The sequence below is a fragment of the Schistocerca nitens genome, chromosome 3, assembly GCF_023898315.1.
Source record: "Schistocerca nitens isolate TAMUIC-IGC-003100 chromosome 3, iqSchNite1.1, whole genome shotgun sequence".
In the NCBI taxonomy this organism is placed as follows: Eukaryota; Metazoa; Arthropoda; class Insecta; order Orthoptera; family Acrididae; genus Schistocerca; species Schistocerca nitens.
In genome coordinates, this window is record NC_064616.1 from 618503073 (window position 1) to 618523224 (window position 20152).

The 20152-nt window shown below is 43.8% G+C and overlaps 1 protein-coding gene across 1 annotated transcript in view; it reads right to left on the reverse strand.

Annotated features, from left to right (window-relative positions):
• Positions 1-11919: 11919 nt before the first annotated feature.
• Positions 11920-20152, reverse strand: part of LOC126249363 (ras-associated and pleckstrin homology domains-containing protein 1-like) — a 63867-nt gene continuing 55634 nt past the window's right edge. The window contains exons 3-4 of the mRNA XM_049951016.1: positions 16108-16251; positions 11920-12203 (exon numbers count right to left, since the gene is read on the reverse strand). Of these exons, the coding sequence (XP_049806973.1) occupies positions 11970-12203; positions 16108-16251 (378 nt within the window). The 3' untranslated portion in view covers positions 11920-11969. The remainder of the gene's footprint in view (positions 12204-16107; positions 16252-20152) is intronic.

Genomic DNA, 20152 nt, shown 5'->3' on the forward strand with positions numbered 1-20152 from the left:
ATGTACAGATTCAGATTTTTAAATTCAGGTTCGGAGAAAGTTATACTCTTTGAAGATTTTTAAAGCTTACCTTTTAATTTGAGTTTTGGATCTTAATTAAGTTCTTTTATGTCATTGTTCTTTCAAAAAATCTGATGTCTTAATTTAGTAATCATCGCCATGTGCTACTACCATAGAACTTCTTCTGTCTCCTGTAACTACAAATGCTTTATTGTCTTTGAGTTTCTTATTTATTTTTCTGGGATCATTTGATTCTTGTTAAAATTTGCGTTGTGTCTGTATATTTCTGGAGTACTCAGTAAGAAAGAAAACCCAAAGATATTACAGTTTGCCAAAAAAAAAGTATGAATTTGTTAGAAGAAATAGAAATACACAGCCACATTCACAGTAAACCTGACTTCACCCTGAATTATCAACTAGAATTTAAAAAGAAAAAATGTACCTGGCTACAACTTCTATAATTTTAAATGCTAGAAATAATAATTAATTGATGGAATATTGTTAATTGGGCATTACCAACAAACTTAAATAATTAAATGTAGATCTTATAAAATGATCTGTATTATGAAGAAGTAATTTTGCAGTAACTCCGGAAGTATTTCATATCTGTATAAATGTCAAGTTCTATGGCATATCAAATCAGCAGCCAATGTAAACAAATGTATCCACCATCTTGATTAGTTTAGCTCATGAATCTGCATAGCCAAAAAAGAATACCAACTCTCTCTCTTATAATATGTAAAGGAGACCTTTACATGAAATAAGTACAGAGTACAGAGCTTATATACAATGTAAAACCTGTTGTAAAACTATTTAATTAAAAACACTATTTACATTTTAGGACAAATATGTAAATCTTGACAAGAAATCAATGCTACCATCTGACTATGGACTCAGACCCGAAACTAACAACGATACAACAAAATTACTTCGGAAAAACTTGTGGCTGGTTACAGTTATTCGTACATTGCAACTTAAAGCTAATATTTTGCCTACAAAATTTTAATTGTATGCATATAAAATTTTTCAAGTCATTCAAACACGCAATTATTCAGTGTCACCTCCATTATAACTAACAGTTGATAACCTTGTCAATATTCCATGTGGAAGAATTATATTTTAATTTCCTATGCAATGTAGAGGGATGTTCATTAGTTATACGACTTCCACTAGGCCATAATACAATCAGAAGTATGTTTAGAACTAACTACCAATAGAAAAATAATGTAAATATCAGTTTCGTAATTATAAGAAAGTCGCACTAGGGACGAAGTTGATAGTACATTTTGAAAGAACAATTCAGTACGCGAAAGATAAACAATGAGGTGAGAAAGCTGCTTGGGAACCACACACTGTCTTGAGAGAATTGTCAGCGAGCCAGAGTCAGGTAGAGCTGTGACAGTTAAGTTATGAAAATATGAGGAGCTGGAGGCTAGGAGATACAGATTCAACCATTTTTAAACGACAGCCGCCCATACAGCGTAGAGTCTGGCGTCTTACAAACCGTTAAGAAAATCAGAAATGTGAAACACTGGAAATACTAGAAATAGGACAAGCAAAACGCCAGTTTAAATCTGACACTATATAAATTTCCTCTCCTCTCTTAAACTGAGTTTCACTTATCCAAATTTTGGATTACAGCGAGTAAACCCCCTAATTCCGAGTCTTTATAGAATCTAACTTCCATGTATAAAGCAGTTTAAAAAGTCTGATTACTTTACAAATGAGTTAATGAGTCAAATATTAGACACAAAGCATGTAAGCGATAAATAGTTCATAAAAGGTTTAAAAGTATATTTAATGTTTGTTGGAAGTCTCGAACGGCTCTAATTATCAAACACTGGGTGACTATAGTCTGAGTAATTTGCACTCCATTTTAAACAAAAGCTAATTTCTGACACATTTCAACGCTTATGACGTCATTTTTCCTGAATCAAGTGTTGTACAACGACACAATTTTGCGTATACATTCAGTGATATATGTAGATACTGTCTGCAAAATTTGTTGCGAACAGAGGTAGTAGTAAGGAAGTAATAAATTCAATCTCGTGTCCCATCCTGAAGTTGTACTCTATGGACAACGAAAATGTGGTAAGCGGAAAACTCTTTTGTGGGGGTATCAGCGATCAGCGAGAAAAAGCTTCATAAAGTTTGAAATAATGTATGGAAGTCGCTGAGTTCTCATTTTCAAATACTGGGTGAATACAGTATGAGGAAATTTGAACGCTGAAGCTATGCTACCTCGATGCATATACACAGTTTGTAACTGTAACACTTGACTTCCATATTAAGCCTTTAACGTAAGACTACTACTCTCAATGAGTAGATTGTGACAGTATATTAAATTTTTAAATTCGGTCAATAATTATATGAAACATTGAAGTTCAAATGTTTGTTACCCCTGAATCTATTATATAGGCAACCTGCAACTGTGAAGTGTGACTGTGCACCTGGTTAGTCGTTTGTCAATATAAATATAGCACAGTCAATCTTATTTTACATATTTTGTTAAATATTACGATTTCCACACAACACAAAAACTCAATTTTTCATTTCTTTGTTAGATGTAGTGACTTTGCATAATATGAAAAAGTAATACTTTCTTGTGTAAGCAATCTGCCTCATAGTTTTAGTATCTTCTTTAACTCTATCAACAATATCTGTGTGTTGAAATTGCATCAAACAAAAGGAAAAAACGGGAAGCTGCAAAATGATAAGCGCTTAAGGGATGGCAATGCCATTGCCTATGGAAGAAGCTGTGGCTACTATAAAAACACTGAGGCTCCAAACTCTCAGCTAGAGGAATATGGGCGAACACCCACGCGGTGACAGAGCCAGCACGTGCACGCGTCGACCGTCCACTGCATTCGGTGTTGCTGAAAATAGAGAAGTGGAGGCTGCCAAAGAAGAACTAAGAAGTGTAGTGCGTTTACGAACAGAGGAAGGAGTGCGAGCAGCGGAAATTCATCGAAGAACGGTCAAGTGTTCGGAGTGTATGTTCATTGCAATTCCGGACCTCTGGGGTACTGCGTAATTCGGCTGTTTTCATAATGAGGGCAATCATCTGTTGGACAATGGTGCTGGCAGTGCGGTGTGGCGTTCTAGATCACACGTCATTGGGCAACGATAGCCGTCCTTTATTGATAAGCTTGAGCCAAGCCTTGATCCTTGTGATGAGGCATGTAGTGCTCTTTGTACACTTGTTCCATTCATTGATGAATTTCTGTTCTCCGCGCTCCTTCCGCTGTCAGGAAACGCACTACACCACTTTAGTCTTTTTTGGAAGCTCCCTTTTCTTTGTTTTCAGCACGAATGTGTGCATTGGACGGTCGATGCGTGTCCTTGCTCGCTCTGTTGACATGTGAGTCTGCGCCCATGTCCATCCAGCCGCGAATTTGGGCTTCAACGCTCTCATTGGGGCCACACCTTCTTTCATAGGGAATGACATTCCGATCCGTTCAGTGGGTTTCATTTTACAGCCTGTGGCTCATTTATTTTTGAGTGATCCTGATACACGGTTCCGTCACATTAATGTGACCACCTGTCAAAAGCCTAATAACCCACTTTTGCGGCACGGACATACAGAAAGAGAGTCAGTGAGATACTTACAGGGATGTGGAGCCATACCGACACCAGTGACGTGGCCAGCTGTGATACGTTTCTCGTTTTAGGATCCATGATGCGAACAGCCCAATTGAGGTGATCATACAGATTCTCGATTTTGTTCAAAGCTGGGGAAATTGGTGGCCAGAGGAGTATGGTAAACTCATCCTGATACTGTTAGAACCACGCACGTACACTGTGAGTGATGTGACACGTTGCATTGTCCTGCTGGTAGATGCCATCGTGCAGAGGAAAAATAAACTGCATTTAGGGTTGGATATGGTCCCCAAGGATAGATGCATGCTTGTGTTGATCCATCGTGTCTTCCAGAATGACGAGATCACCCAAAGAATGCCAGGGAAACGTTCCCTAGACCATAACGTTCCTTCCTCCAGCCTGGATCCTTCCGACGATAGTTGTACGGACGTACACGCGAACGGCCATCTGTCGGATGGCGCAAGAAACGAGGTTCATCTGAAAAGTTCACCTATAACTCGTGGTGCACTAATTTCGCATAGCGTCATTTTGTCTTGCACGGTATGCTTTAACCACGATGGCACGCGAACAGTAGAAACTTAAACGTTTCGGACATGCTTCCACTCTAGGCCCGAAACCCAGCGATCATTTCCTTTTGGACGTCAGATAAATCGCTCCGTTTCCGGACTGCGACGATTGCACCGTTTTCCGCGACCCAGACACACTTTATATACCCTCCACTGTTAGTGCTGCCACCAGCCGTCTGTGAGTGTTTACTGCACGTTGACGTCGAACATCGGCGGTGGTCATATTAATATGACGGGACCGTGTATACGTGGTTGCAAACTTCAACTGGCATCTGACGGTGGCTTGCGAAGCCGAAATCAGCTTCATGACAAAATAAATATTTTGAAGACCACCCGCAAAGTGTTATGCATTCAATATTAATAACAGTGATTAACTTAAATTATAAGGAGTGTTACACTCTTCAACAGTGTGTGCAGTATTTGAAGCTTCTTTGATGTTTAAGAATTTGGGTCGCACTAGGAATGGAACCTACAATTTGCCTTTTACTTTGGCTATGCCATTTCTATACGATATCATATGTTCCAGGGGTAGGAGAGCTTCTGTGAAGTTTAGAAAGTAACAGGTAGGTACTGACAGAATTGGGGCTCTGAGCTGTGCTTGGACAGCTCAGTCGGTAAGAGTACTGCTCGTGAAAGGAAAGTTATGGGTTAGATTCCCAGCCCGAGAAAAAGTTTTAGTATACCAGGATGTTTTAAAACAGACTAGTTTCACGATGTGGGCATATCTTATAGCAAGATGACAAGAATCTGTGTTCCCAATGCACTCCTTACTAAATCCATCACAGCAAGGTTCTATCACGTACACTGCCGACCATCAAAATTGCTATATCATGATGATGAGATGCAACAGACGTCGAACTGGCATGAACTATAGTACGAGTACGTGCTTGGATATGCAAATGATTAGTATTACAGCACGACCGCACAAAATAAGTAGAAGTAATATCACCTTCACTCATGAATCAAAACATTGTAATCACCTGTTTCATAGCTTGTTTTCCGTCTCTGGAACGAAATACATCATTGATTCTGCGTATGGGGATCCTACAGTTCACTGGTAGGTTTGTGGAGGTAGGTGACATTAGAGGTCCACGCAAAGGTCATGTACAATACTGGCCATTAAAATTGCTACACCACGAAGATGACGTGCTAGAGACGCGAAATTTAAGCGACAGGAAGAAGCTGCTGTGATATGCAAATGATTAGCTTTTCAGAGCATTTGCACAAGGTTGGCGCCGGTGGCGACACCTACAACGCGCTGACATACACAAACAGCAGTTGACCGGCGTTGGCGCGGGATTAGCCGAGCGGTCTGGGGCGCTGCAGTCATGGACTGTGCGGCTGGTCCCGGCGGAGGTTCGAGTCCTCCCTCGGTCATGGGTGTGTGTGTTTGTCCTTAGGATAATTTAGATTAAGTAGTGTGTCAGCTTATGGACTGATGACCTTAGGGGTTAGGTCCCATAAGATTTCACACACATTTGAACATTTTTTTTTTTTTTGACCGGAGTTGCCTGGTGAAACGTTATTGTGATGTTGTGATGTTGTGATGTCTCGTGTAAGGAGGAGAAGGTCGTATTGTAGCCTATCGCGATTGCGGTTTATCGTATCGCGACATTGCTGTCGTTCGTCGAGATCCAATGACTGTTAGCAGAATATGGAATCCGTGGGTTCAGGAGGGTAATACGGAACGCCGTGCTGGATCCCAACGGCATCGTATCACTAGCAGTCGAGATGACAGGCATCTTACCCGCATGGCTCTAACGGGTCGTACAGCCACGTCTCGATCCCTGTGTCAACAAATGGGGATGTTTGCAAGACAACAACCATCTGCACGAACAGTTCGACGACGTTTGCAGCAGCATGGACTATCAGCTAGGAGACCATGGCTGCGGTTACCCTTGACGCTGCATCACCGACAGCAGCGCCTGCGATGGTGTACTCAACGACGAACCTGGGTGCACGAATGGCAAAACGTCATTTTTTCGGATGAATCCAGGTTCTGTTTACGGCATCATGATGGTCGCATCCGTGTTTGGCAACATCGTGGTGAATGCACATTGGAAGCGTGTATTCGTCATCGCCATGTCTCGGTCACCTCTTGTTCGCATTGACGGCTCTTTGAACAGTGGACGTTAGATTTCAGATGTGTTACGACCCGTGGCTCTACGCTTCATTCGATCCCTGCGAAACCCTACATTTCAGCAGGATAATGCACGGCCGCATGTTGCAGGTCCTGTACGGGCCTTTCTGCCCTGGCCAGCACATTCTCCAGATCTCTCACCAACTGAAAACGTCTGGTCACTGGTGGCCGAGCAACTGGCTCGTCGCAATACGCCAGTCACTACTCTTGATGAACTGTGGTATCGTGTTGAAGCTGCATGGGCAGCTGTACCTGTACACACCATCCAAGCTCTGTTTGACTCAATGCCGAGGCGTATCAAGGCCGTTATTACGGCCAGAGGTGGTTGTTCTGGGTACTGATTTCTCAGGATCTATGCACCCAAATTGCGTGAAAATGTAATCACACGTCAGTTCTAGTGTAATATATTTGTCCAATGAATACCCGTTTATCATCTGCATTTCTTCTTGGTGTATTAATTTTAATGGCCAGTAGTGTATTTCGCGTGAATAACGGGCCGCTGGTTTGCATTCGCGGTAATGCCACCCGATAGCGACACAGATGGGTTCCATAGGATTTACATCAGGCTAATTTAGTCATCGAAACATCAAGGTGAATTCGCTGTAATGTTCCTCAAATTACTGAAGCACGGTTCTGGCTCTGAGACGTGGACAATTATACTGCTGCAAGATGACATCGCAGTCAGGGATGATACCAAGCATGAAGGGACGCAGGCGGTTCGCAGCTGTCAGCTTGTATTTGATTCCTACCACAGATCCTATGCAAGTGCAGGAGAATGTCACCCACAGCATAATACTGCTCCCACCAGCCTGCGTCAGTGGCGCTCTGCAAGTTTCGAGCCGCCGTTCACCTTGCTGACAACGTTTGTGGAGACGACCATCGACCTAGTGAAGCAAAAATATGATTCACCCGAAGAACCAACACGTTTCCATTGATCGACAGTCGAATCCGATGGTCCCATGCCCAATGCAGTCGTAATTGGCTATGTTGTTGAATCAACATGTAAATATGTAGGGGTGGTCTACTGGGTGCTCGATGTTCACCAATGCACGATGAACGGAGTGCTCTGAAATACCTGTGTGTGCATCAGCATTGTGGTCTTTCGGCAGAGATGCCACTAACCACCATCTATCCTACTTTACAGAGCAGCCAAGCCTCAGAACCCGACGTTCTGTGAAGAGTTGAGGACGTCCAACCATTTAGCACCTAGTGGTTGTTCCACTGTCCTACCTCTTTCCGTAGATGCTCACGACAGTAGCACGTGAACATTCGACCAGCTACGCCATTTTCGAGATACTTGTTCACAGGCTGTGCGTAATAATAATCTGTCCTTCGTCAAAGTCGCTTACCTCAATGGATTTTCCCACTTGCAGCCCATGTGTTCTCTAGGATCACCCGGGTCCGTGTTTGCTTCGCTTACTTATTTTTGTTTCCGCGTCACATGCCCGCAAAACCATCAGGCGGCATCCCACGTCTCGGTGGGCTATGGTCATAGAGTTTTGACTTACCAATGTATGTTCTGTATGTAAAGAAAAATTATACAGTTAGTTTCTCATTCAGGAATCAGATTTGAATGTTTGTGGTTTGCGAGAAGCTGGTGTTATGCCTCGTTCGAGAAGGGGAAATGTCTACCTGTAAGTGTCCGTGGCGGGGTCGTGACCTGTCTTGACTATCATTTATCAATCCGCAATACGAACGATCGCATTGGTCTGTATCCCACGACTGTCATACTAACATGGAATATATGAATTCAGGGGGACATATTTAACACCGTATAGGGATAGCAAAATAATGTGAACAGCGGTAGTAAGGGGATAATTGTTCAAAAATGGCTCTGAGCACTATGGGACTTAACTGCTGAGGTCATCAGTCCCCTAGAACTTAGAATTACTTAAACCTAACTAACCTAAGGACATCACACACATCCACGCCCCAGGCAGGATTCGAACCTGCGACCGTAGCGGTCGCGCGGTTCCAGACTGAAGCGCCTAGAACCGCTCGACCACACCGGCCGGCGGGATAATTGTGTTTGACGGTCAACAATGCAGGTAAGGCATGTGATGCGCTGGACTGTGCGTATTCAGTACGGACTAGGCATCAGTACAGGTTGTTTACGAGTAATGCACACTTCGTATTTGCATTCAGAGGCCGAGGCCGACGTACAATGAAAGACCTAGCAGATTATGGGGACCTGATTAACTGGAGCTCAACAGTCATGACAGACTACACAAAACATGGAAGGACACCATCGTGTAAACGTAATAGTGGGCGCAGATCAAATCTAAATGACAGAAATAGTCGTCCGCTAATATGAATTGTGTCAAAATAACACAAAACTACGGCGGCTAAAGTGACTGCAGAGCTCAATAGCATCTTCGTGACCCCGTATCTATCGACTCTGTACGCCGAGAACTCCATAAAGAGAATATTCACGGACGAGCTGATATACCGAATCGATTAGTGACGACAACCAACGCAGAGTAGCGTAAAACATGGTGTCAGGAGCATAAATCAGTGGAAACACGTCATACGGTCCGACGAGTCAACATTTTCGTTAGTTCCAACATCGGGCAGGGGTTTACGTCTGGAGAACGCCAAAAGAAACCCGATTGCTTGATTCCAGTAGTTAAGCATGGAGGTGGAAGCGTGATGGTGAGGGTAGCCATATCATGGTATTCTGCTGGCCCCATCATTACTGTCAAAGGCCGTGTTACAGCCAACGATTATATGAACATTTTAGGTGATCAAGTGCTCCCATGATTCAAATGTTGTTCCCAACAATGATGCCATATTTCAGGACGTTAATGCACCCATTCACACAGCCAGGAAAGTACGATCGTCGTATGCGGAGCATGCAACTGAACTGCGGGGCCTTCTCTGGCCAGCACAGTCCCTTGTGGGCGATATTGGAGTGCAGACTCCGGAGCAGATTTCCGCCTCCCTCGTCACTACGGGAGCTGGAAGAGGTTCTGATCGAAGAGTGGCATTACATTCCAGTGAAGACTATACAGTCATTATATGCCAGTATTCTAAGAAGAATCGCAGCTGTATTACCGGCAAATGGGGGTCGAACCCCATATTAATAAACAATTCCCAAGTAAGTACGGGTGTCCATATTATTTTGCCTATTCCCTGTACGTACCCTGCGTCAGGAAATGGGTTTACTTGCAACAAGAGAAGTAGCCACTTCACACTACTATGATATATGGAGCACCACTAATTATCAGCACTGCTACCATTGTTTCAACTTCTCTTGACACAGCAGTAGAGACAATACTGGACACAGAAGTGGCAGCACGTGTACTTTTCAGACAGGTCCCCGATTCTGCATACAGCATCGCGATGGACATACCTGAGTATGTTGGCTCTGAGGAGAGAGAACGTTGCCATATTACATTCATTATCGTCATCGTCTGCAAGAACCTTAATGTTCTGGAGTGCATTTCGGTACACATCACGATCACCTCTGGGTCGTATAGCCGATAACTTGGGCAGCACCCGTTACGCTTCTGATGTGTTATTGCTGGTATCTGCGCCCTGTCTTCAAGATCTCCATGACCACTTGTTACGTGTGCTGTCTTGACCTACCTCGATATAGAGTGTGTCAGACGTAGATCTGGCCAGCTCGTCTCCAAACCTCTCACCCATTGAAAACATATGGTCACAGGTTGCCGAGAGACTAGCATGTACCACTCGTCAGGATTGATGAACTGAGACATGAAGATGAAGCAGCGTGGAACGACGTAACAGTTTATGTCATCCAAGTTCAGTTCGACTTGATGCCCAGCCACCTTAGAACCATTGTTGCTGCGATAGATTGTACACTACTGGCCATTAAAATTGCTACACCACGAAGATCACGTGCTACACACGCGAAATTTAACCGACAGGAAGAAGATGTTGTGATATGCAAATGATTAGCTTTTCAGAGCATTCACACAAGGTTGGCGCCGGTGGCGACACCTACACTGTACTGACATGAGGAAAGTTTCCAACCGATTTCTCATACACAAACAGCCGTTGACCGGCGTTGCCTGGTGAAACGTTGTTGTGATGCCTCGTGTAAGGAGGCGAAATGCGTACCATCACGTTTCCGACTTTGATAAAGGTCGGATTGTAGCCTACCGCGATTGCGGTTTATCGTGTCGCGACATTGCTGCTCGCGTTGGTCGAGATCCAATGACTGTTAGCAGAATATGGAATCCGTGGGTTCAGGAGGGTAATACGGAATGCCGTGCTGGATCCTAACGGCCTCGTATCACTAGCAGTCGAGATGACGGGCATCTTATCCGCATGGCTGTAACAGATCGTGCAGCCAAGTCTCGATCCCTGAGTCAACAGATGGGGACGTTTGCAAGACTACAACCATCTGCACGAACAGTTCCACGACGTTTGTAGCAGCATGGACTATCAGCTAGGAGACCATGGCTGCGGTTACCCTTGACGCTGCATCACCGACAGCAGCGCCTGCGATGGTGTACTCAACGACGAACCTGGGTGCACGAATGGCAAAGCGTCATTTTTTCGGATAAATCCAGGTTCTGTTTACAGCATCATGATGGTCGCATCCGTGTTTGGCGACATCGCGGTGAACGCACATTGGAAGCGTGTATTCGTCATCGCCATACTGGTGTATCACCCGGCGTGATGGTATGGGGTGCCATTGGTTACACGTCTCGGTCACCTCTTGTTCGCATTGACGGCACTTTGGACAGTGGACGTTAGATTTCAGATGTTTTACGACCATTCATTCGATCCCTGCGAAACCCTACATTTCAGCAGGATAATGCACGACCGCATGTTGCAGGTCCTGTACGGGCCTTTCTGGATACAGAAAATGTTCGTCTGCTGCCCTGGCTAGCACATTCTCCAGATCTCTCACCAATTGAAAAAGTCTGGTCATTGGTGGCCGAGGAACTGGATCGTAACAATACGCCAGTCACTACTCTTAATGAAGTGTGGTATCGTGTTGAAGCTGCATGGGGAAGCTGCATGGGCAGCTGTACCTATACACGCCATCCAAGCTCTGTTTGACTCAATGCCCAGGCGTATCAAGGCCGTTATTACAGCCAGAGGGGGTTGTTCTGGGTACTGATTTCTCAGGATCTATGCACCCAAATTGCGTGAAAATGTAATCACATGTCAGTTCTAGTATTATATATTTGTCCAATGAATACCCGTTTATCATCTGCATTTCTTCTTGGTGTAGCAATTTTAATGGCTAGTAATGTAGCTCTGTGTATTACACTTCGCACCCTTGTGCACCTGAATTACCTTCAAATCTAATCTTGCATTCATCCCATTACTCAGTTTACACACAATAAGCAAATTTTCGTTATTTTCTATTTGCTCTGGTGTTCGAGTTTTAATGATCAGCGGTGGAATTTCGCTTTTGAAGTGTATATGTGTAGCGGAAACACAGCTACATCCATCGTGGGATTCGTGCGAAATGCAGACCTGGACTTGCGGCTGTTTGGCAGATTGCTTTCTTCCAGCTACTGCACTCGCGGTCTCGTACTGGGGTTCTGGTGCCAGCTAAAGAATGGACACCTCTGGAAAGGATCGTCAGAGCGAACGTAGGAAAGGATGATAAAAATCACGAAGAAAAGAAAGTTTGGTGAGTGTGACGAGCTTTATTGTGTTACAGTTACAGCGTGGTGCGGTCAGGTGTGTCGGTATCCGTGCAGGAAGGAGTGCGAGAAGCGCTGGTTGCGGTCGTACTCCTCGTAAGCGGGCAGCCCGGGCCGCAGCAGCTCCAGCACGGAGTCCGCGACGGGCGGCGGCGACCACACCTGCGGCTGCGGCCGCGGCGGCGGCGGCGGCGGCGGCGGCGGCGGGCTGATGGGCACTGCTGGCCGCTCGTTCTGCTGGCTGTGCGAAGGCTTTTCCTGGGAGCTCTGCCGGAAAATATCAACACTTGTGACGCATACCTTGTTATGTGAGGCTCGCTTTTATCAGGGCAACTACAATTCCCTCTCCATAAATCCTTTGACACGACAGCCACAAAATCATCATCCACTAATATTTGTTTCTGTGGTAAGGTAGCGAGATGGCAACAGTTTGCAAGAAAACTGTAATCTCTGGTATAGTTTTATGATCGGCCAAAGCGAGAAGTGGCACCTAGTACAGGGAGTTGGGGGAGGTGGTGGGGAGGGGGGCATCTCTTCATCCAGGAGAAACTGTGTGTCACATTACCGAAACGATGAGGTGCTTCTCTCTCGAATGAACTGATCTTCCCCCTCACCCCAATCTCCCCATCCTCGAGAAGAGGGAGATTTTGAACGAACGGAGAAATTATGGGAAGAGACTATGGAGCGAAATAACGAATCCTAGGTTACGAAATATTAACACAGTGAGATCAAAAATAAAAACACTCATCTTAAAGGCAGAGGTATATTTTAGACATACCACATAAGAAGCCGGTATTTGCATCAAGGGTAGGTGGCCCGACTTTGGTGTGGAATCTGGTGAATGCCCATTGGCTGAGTTCTTCAAAATCTTGCAGTTAAGTGTGATGTGGATGTCAGCATGCTAAAGCCGCTGTCTAAGACCTCACTCTTGGTTTTGATCTGATAGAGGAAGGACATGACCCAGGTGCTCCAAGAGACAGGCTGGGTAAAAATGCCATGACACTGCAGCAGCACACATGCACGAATTTCTAGGATTGGCTGCGTAGATCGTTTGCTACTACTTATTTACCTGTTGTGTTATTTCTAAGACTTTCCTTTTTGTCAGGATGAGGTAATAATTTTTTTAATTACGTGCCGATGAATGTTTATTGTGCCTCATGGTATAAAAGTGTCATCATAACCCGTAATTTCCGCCAGTTGACAAGAACGATGCACCACAAAGTAATTATCCGAAAGCGCCAGATATCGGTACATGTGATGTACATGTACACGTAAACAAACGATTACAATGTTAGAAGAAAGAGCTTCAGAAATTCAGCAAGTCAATGTGCTTGTTCCACCTCTGGCCCTTATGCAAGCAGTTGTTCGGCTTGGCATTGATTGAAATAGTTGTTGGATGTCCTCCTGAGGGATATCGTGCCAAATTATGTCCAATTGGCGCGTTAGATCGTCAAAATCCCGAGATGGTAGGAGGGCCTCGCTCCAAACGTTCTGAGCTGGAGAGAGATCCGGCGCCTTGCTGGCCAAGGTAGGGTTTGACAAGCTCAAAGACAAGCACTAGATACTCTCGCCGTGTGCGGGCGGGAGTCACGCTTATTATAGTACAGTTGTCTTCAGTAGTCCCAGCAAAGGAGAGCCTAGACCCACCTCAGACACTGGTGGGATACCAACCTGACTGTCTCCCGCCATACAGCCCGGCAGCTGGGAGTAGTGGTCTGGGTAATACTTTTTTTCATATCGGGACCTCTTTGGTTGTCATCTGCGGCACCCTTACAGCATAGCAGTACGTCGGTGATATTTTACGCCCCTTCATCGCAAGCCATCCTGGGCTTACATTTCAGCAAGATAATTTCCGCCCGCACACGGCGAGAGTTTCTACTGCTTGTCTTCGTGGTTGCCACACCATACCTTGGCCAGCAAGCGTGCAGATATCTCCCAGGTTGAGATCCATTTGGAGCATTATGGGCAGGGCTGAATAACTGTTTGCATCACGGCCTGAGGTGGACCAATGCATTATTGGCTTGACGAATCTGTGAAGCTCTCTCTCTTGAATAAATAATACAGTTTTTTCTGAAACTGTAATCATTTGTTTGTCTGTACATTTAGATCCCATCTACCGATTTCCGTCCCATTCAGATAATTCCCTCGTGCTGCGTTTTTGTCTTAGAGTGTAAAGTGTTATGAAAGTTGAGTAACTGCTCTGTTATAGACATGTACAGCAGCAAAACGTAGTTCTTTCTTTTCTAGATATTAAAGTCTACTGTCCCCCTCCCCCTTGTTATTCAATATTGAATTGATTTTTATCATATTCCAGAGCTGCCAGTTGATTTGCAACAGCGCCTTCGTTAAACAATAGTGTATAAGGGGGAAGGGGCTATCAAAAAGTTTCCATTTGAGAGCGTTGTTGCAGAGTATGATGTGTATATACAGGGTGGTCCATCTGAAGTTTCGGATGAGATTATCTCGAAAACTATACATTGGGTAAAAATAGTTGGTAAGACAAGTTCGTAAGCTCAAATGGGGACATCAAATGATACTACACGTGAGCCCCAGTCCCCGCCCCCTTGGGGTGGGGCGGGGACAACCTTTAAATCTTAAATGGAAACCCCCATTTTTTATTGCAGATTCGGATTCTTGATAAAAAAGTAATCATGTTTTGTCTGAAACAGATGGCGCTGAAATCGATAAAAAAATAAAATTGGGGAAGAACTCCAATTTATGTAGACTGAGAAGAACACATCAAATCGATACAAAATGTGCACCAATTCTTTAATTACGCCAAATTAAGCTAAATTTTCACAAAATGTATCCTACCAGCCACAGTTTTTGATGGAGGAAAGCGGAGTCATAGTTCGCAGTTTGGCCACGATAGCGTGACAGTCGAGCGACTAATGGAATTGTGGAGAGTTTCCTAACGAGATTTTAATACCATTCCACCTCCCTCGATCAAAAACTGTGGCTTATCTCCTTCTTCCGGTCTCTGAGAAAGGTCGCGTCACTGCCATGAGGAACAAGGGACCATCATAACTACAGATGGCACACACAGCTGGCTATACCCCCAAGGACTCTGAAGGACTACACCACCAGAAGATCGTAGAATACTTCAAATGACTGTTTGGATAAACAGACGGATGACAAAAGCTGAAGTCCAACCAGAGGTTACAGGAAAAGTGTCACCACGATCCGCCAGAGGCGTGTTGTTAGATTTGTTACTGGTAGCTTCGATCAGCATGTGGATATTAAGGATACTACGTTAACTCAAATGGATATCACTTGATGGAATAAGACCTACTTTTCGTGAAGCTCTATTGAGGAAGTTTAGAGAACCGGCATTTACAACAGACTGGAGGCCTAGATACATTTCGCCTAAGGACCGCAAACACAAGATAAGAGAAATCAGGGCTCGTACGAAAGTATATAAACAGCAATTTCTCCCTCCCTTCATTGACGAACGGAACAGGAAAGGGAATTATTAGTCGTAGTACAAATTCACGATATGATGGCTTTCGGAGTTCGTATATTGGTTTAGACGTAGATGTAGTTCGGATTGCCGGAAGATGGGTTGAGGGCTCGAGTTTCCCTGTGTCTTTTACCGTTGACACCGTACCATAGATAACTGAGACTTGCCAGAGTCAATTGGGACATTAAGTAGCATTCTTTGTTGTTCAGCAATGACTGTCGCTTCTGTTTATAGCCGCCAGATAGCCCCAACGCGCCCGTAGATCTGGTGAAAAGTTGCAGGTGTGGTGGGGGAGATATCGGATATGATAACATGGCTGGTAAACTTTATGTTGCACGGATGATACCTTCAGTTGTATTTACAGGTCTTATTTTATTTCCATTCGATTTCGGTGTTAACGTTACACAACAGTTATGTTTCTCTATGATAACAGATTGAAAGGTAAGGTAAATGTACAATGGAGGCTGAATGCTTGCCAGTATGAGTAAAAAATGTTATACCTTGTTGTCTTACACTTCGTAACGGTCGTACCAAGTACAATTTTCGAACGGGATAATGCAAGGTCCCACACCGTAGTTCTCACAAGGCATGCTTTGAGGAATGAGCGGATTCTCGAGTGGCCTGCCCGGTCCGCTTACGCATGTCTGGATAACCACGTTCCTCGGAAAGAGGTGAGAATGGGCCAGGTTGATGGGAGAGAAGTGTGCTCACCGGCTTATCGTGCAGGCGCGCGCCAGAGTGCGCCCCAGCGGACTGGACCCGCTGCGCCCACAGCAGCAGCTCGTGCAGCTGGTCTGGGTTGGTGGGCCGCAGCGACGCCGCGGCCAGCGCCACCACGCTCCCCAGCAACAAAACCTGCAACACACACAATACTGACTCCAAATTTAAGGCCTGAAGTGCTCGCCTCCATCTAGTGCTAAGCTGCACACTCAATAACTCTGGTCAGTAATCAGTCTGAATATGCTGTGTGAGATAGGCCTACGTATTTTTGATTGTAAGATCAAAACGAACCGTTATAGTTGTGGTATCTCCCAAGATTCTAGATATATTTAAAATCATATTTTTTTATTTCCGGTCGATTTTATTTCACTTCTTTATATATTTTATATGTAAAAAGTGTCAGTATATAGTTACATTTTTGCGTTAGCTAGCGCCAGTTTGCGTGTACGAACAAATGTAAATCGTTTATCCAAGATCCGGATGTTCAGCATAACGCTCAACACTGGCAACTGTTTATCTGCTGCATCTAAAAACAGCTTAGAAGCGACATTTTTGTGTAATGGTAACAAACTTCCATCAGTACCTTTGGGTCATTTAGTGGATAAGAAGGCCATCAAGTATAAATATCATGAGTTTATGATCTTTCTGTGATTTAAAAGTTACTACACTGCTTACAGTTTTACAGACCAGTTTCACAAAACGCTTTTTTTTTGGGGGGGGGGGGGGCAGAGGAGACCTCAAAAACCAGAATGTCAAGAAATGGCTTAGGAGACATACCCATGTTAAAGGAAATGAAACGTTACGAACAAACCATTACTTTTAAGAACTATTACTTTCGTCCATTAAAGTTTTACAGCCTCCGCTTCACATTAGATTAGGCCAGACGAAGAATTCTGAAAAAAAAAAAACTTCGATAAATCATGTGAAAGGAGTTTTTCCTAGGGTAGCGAAGCCTACTTGGAAGAAGATGTTTTTATGGGGCCACAAACAGAAAATATGTCATCGATGAGACTGTCGATGCTAAACTTGCGAATCTCAATTTGCATGTTGCAACTTCTTTCAAAGCAATTTTTCATGAATTTTTGTGCAACAAAAGAGAAGGGAATTATGTTTCCATAGCGATTGTACTGTTGCACAAACACAAAAAGTATTGTAGACTGTTGCAACAATACGCTTTTTTATTCGTAGTTTAATTTTTTCCTGTGAAATATGGTGGCGGTTACCGATATGAGTGAACGTTTCCGCCAATATACTTTTACCACGGAAGCTGGAACCCTCAATGATGAACGATTATACGTTGTTGTTTAGGGAAACTGATGAGAAATCTTACAAAATAGAAGCATCATCATCCAATATTTCCAGTTATGATTACTGTTTTGATCGTAATGTGAATTATTTTATAATATGATAATTGTTTTGGTGTTTTATGTAAATGTTTGGACAAATTTCGAGTCATGTACTTCATACTTTTGTTTTATTGATGTTCATCGCGTTTATACATCATACTTTGGTTTTACTAATGTTCATGTCGTGTCTGATATGAAAGCGATACAATTTTTATTGTTATATTGTGTTTCAGAAATGTAGCGTGATGGAAAAATTTGTCTGCTCTTCTGAAATCCTCGTCCCAAAATTACATAAATACGCGTAGTTAGAAACCAGATGCAGAAGCAAAATTTCAGTTTGTTGACCAGTATAATTACTTGGATTTGTGTCGCTGTGCCTTTTGGGAATGAAATTTGCGATGTAAATTTGCATAAAGTTTCGCTTATTTTTCCAGAAACCATTGTTATTGTTCAGATTATATGTATTCTGGCCAACTTTAGTTGCTGGCTTGTTCTGAAATATCCACGCATCACTGCAACTGCTGCCTTGTATCCATTACCTACATCTATACTTGGCGAAACACTGTGAAATGCTAAACTGAGAGTACTTTTCTATTGTATACCTTGCCTTTCGTCCGCAGCTTTTCGCCCATGCACATGCTCGACACATATATTGCACATATCTCCTTCTCCCATCTCTTTTGGTCCATATCCTCCTCTCCCCTCTGCCCATCTCGTTATCCCTCTCTCTCTCTCTCTCTCTCTCTCTCTGACTGTCACTTCCTTTCTCCCATCTCTCTGTTCATACCCTTCTCTTTCTATCAGTACAATCTACCCTGCCACACTCATACCAACTTTTCAGACTGTTTTGGCTACCCTGTATATACTGTACACTAGCTCATGTACTTGTTTGACACATATTGCACTCGTTTCTTACTCCCCCTCTATGTGTCCATCCCTTCATACCCCTTCTCTCTGTCCACCTCATCCTTCCACGTCTGTCTGTTCAACTCCTCCTTCCAATTCTCTATGTCTCTCCATTTCCTTCTCCCATCTCTCTTTGTCGTCTTCGTTTCCCATCTGCCTCCCCATCTCCCTGCCCATCACCTCCCACCTCCTCTCTATCTGTCCATCTCCTCCTTACTTTACTCTGTCCTTCTCGTCCTCCCCTCTCCTGTACCATCCATGTCCTCACCCCTCTTCCCAGATGGGCCCATCAGGAAATTTAGCCCCTGCAAGACAGGCCAATACTACTTGCACAACATGCCTTCTCTCCTCCCTTTCTGTCCATATCCTCCCTCTCTCTGTCCATCCCCTCCTGGCCCCCACTCTCCCTATCCATCCCCCCTCCTCTACCCTCTACATATCTGCTCCTTTATACACTCTCACATAAGCTTTCTTTCCGTTTCATTCACAGATACAGAAGGAAAACAACAGTGTGTATGCTTTTGTGAGAGCTGACATTGCCAGACATTTCTTGGAATGCACTTCTTTGAACTGCAACAGTAAAAGGAGTTTGATGACCATTTCTGCATGGCTGTCGTGCTCTCTAACCAAACCCATGACAAAACACATTTCTCTTATTTGGACATCCTCTACCTCTTATATTAATCGTAGCTGATAAGGATCCCAGACTGATGAACAATACTCAAGACTCTGTGGGAATAATGTTTTATCAACCATTTCTTTCCCCACTACTAGTTGTATGTGGCCATTCCACTCTAGGTCGCTCCAGCTGGTAACTCCTAGGTATTTTACGTTCGTTGCTGTCTCCAGCGATTTTTCGCACATTGTGTAATCAAACAGTAATAGGTGCCTTCCGCTTACTCATGTCCAATACGTTACATTTATTTGCGTTGGCGGTTAACAGCATCTCCCCACACCAGTTATCGATCCTCCACAGATCTTTCTTTATTTTGCCATTGTCTGACATTGTAATCTCCTTATACACAACAGCATCATCTGCGAACAGCCTCGCGGAGCTAGGTGGGTATCTCTGATTTAATTTCTCGGAAGTTTATTTTAATGCACGAAACGTAAAGGCCATGATTACTATACAATTTTAACGCGATCCATTTCCTAACAACGGTATGGGGATCTACTCTGAAAGAAATAACATGACAAAGATCGGCCTTGGTCTTTGTGTATGGTGTTCCCAAAAGTGTTGTACACTCAGTGCTGTACCGAGTGGGTGTGCGATAATCCCCCACCAATGGCGTACGCACATATGAGACTCAAAAACCGACAAAGAATAAAAAAGAAAAAAAAAGATGGTTTAAGAATTGACCGGAATAGACATATGAGTTGTTCTAGTGCTCGTGTTCTGTCTTCTTCGTGGGAGAAGAAGCCTTTCCCTCTGTATATGCACACAGTAATCACAGTGAACTGTTTCAGCAAGAGTGCTCTGAAGTACAGAATAAAGAATAATTAGTGAAATTGAAAACAGACCTCAATTTAAGATCCTGTTAGGAAACGTATAAATTGAAAGATGGTTATCTTATCGTGAAAAGTGTTTGGTTGATTTTGGTGTCAAATATGGCAGAGATATTCATACAGCATAGCTACTTAATGATACAGTTGCTTTCAAGTTCCAGGTGAAAGCGGATTTACATTTAGACATTCTGTAGGTTTTTGAAAGAACGGGTTAAGACATGCTTATCCGAACATTAAAATAGTTTTGAGAAAAGTCAGTGGCTGAAGCATCTTGTCAA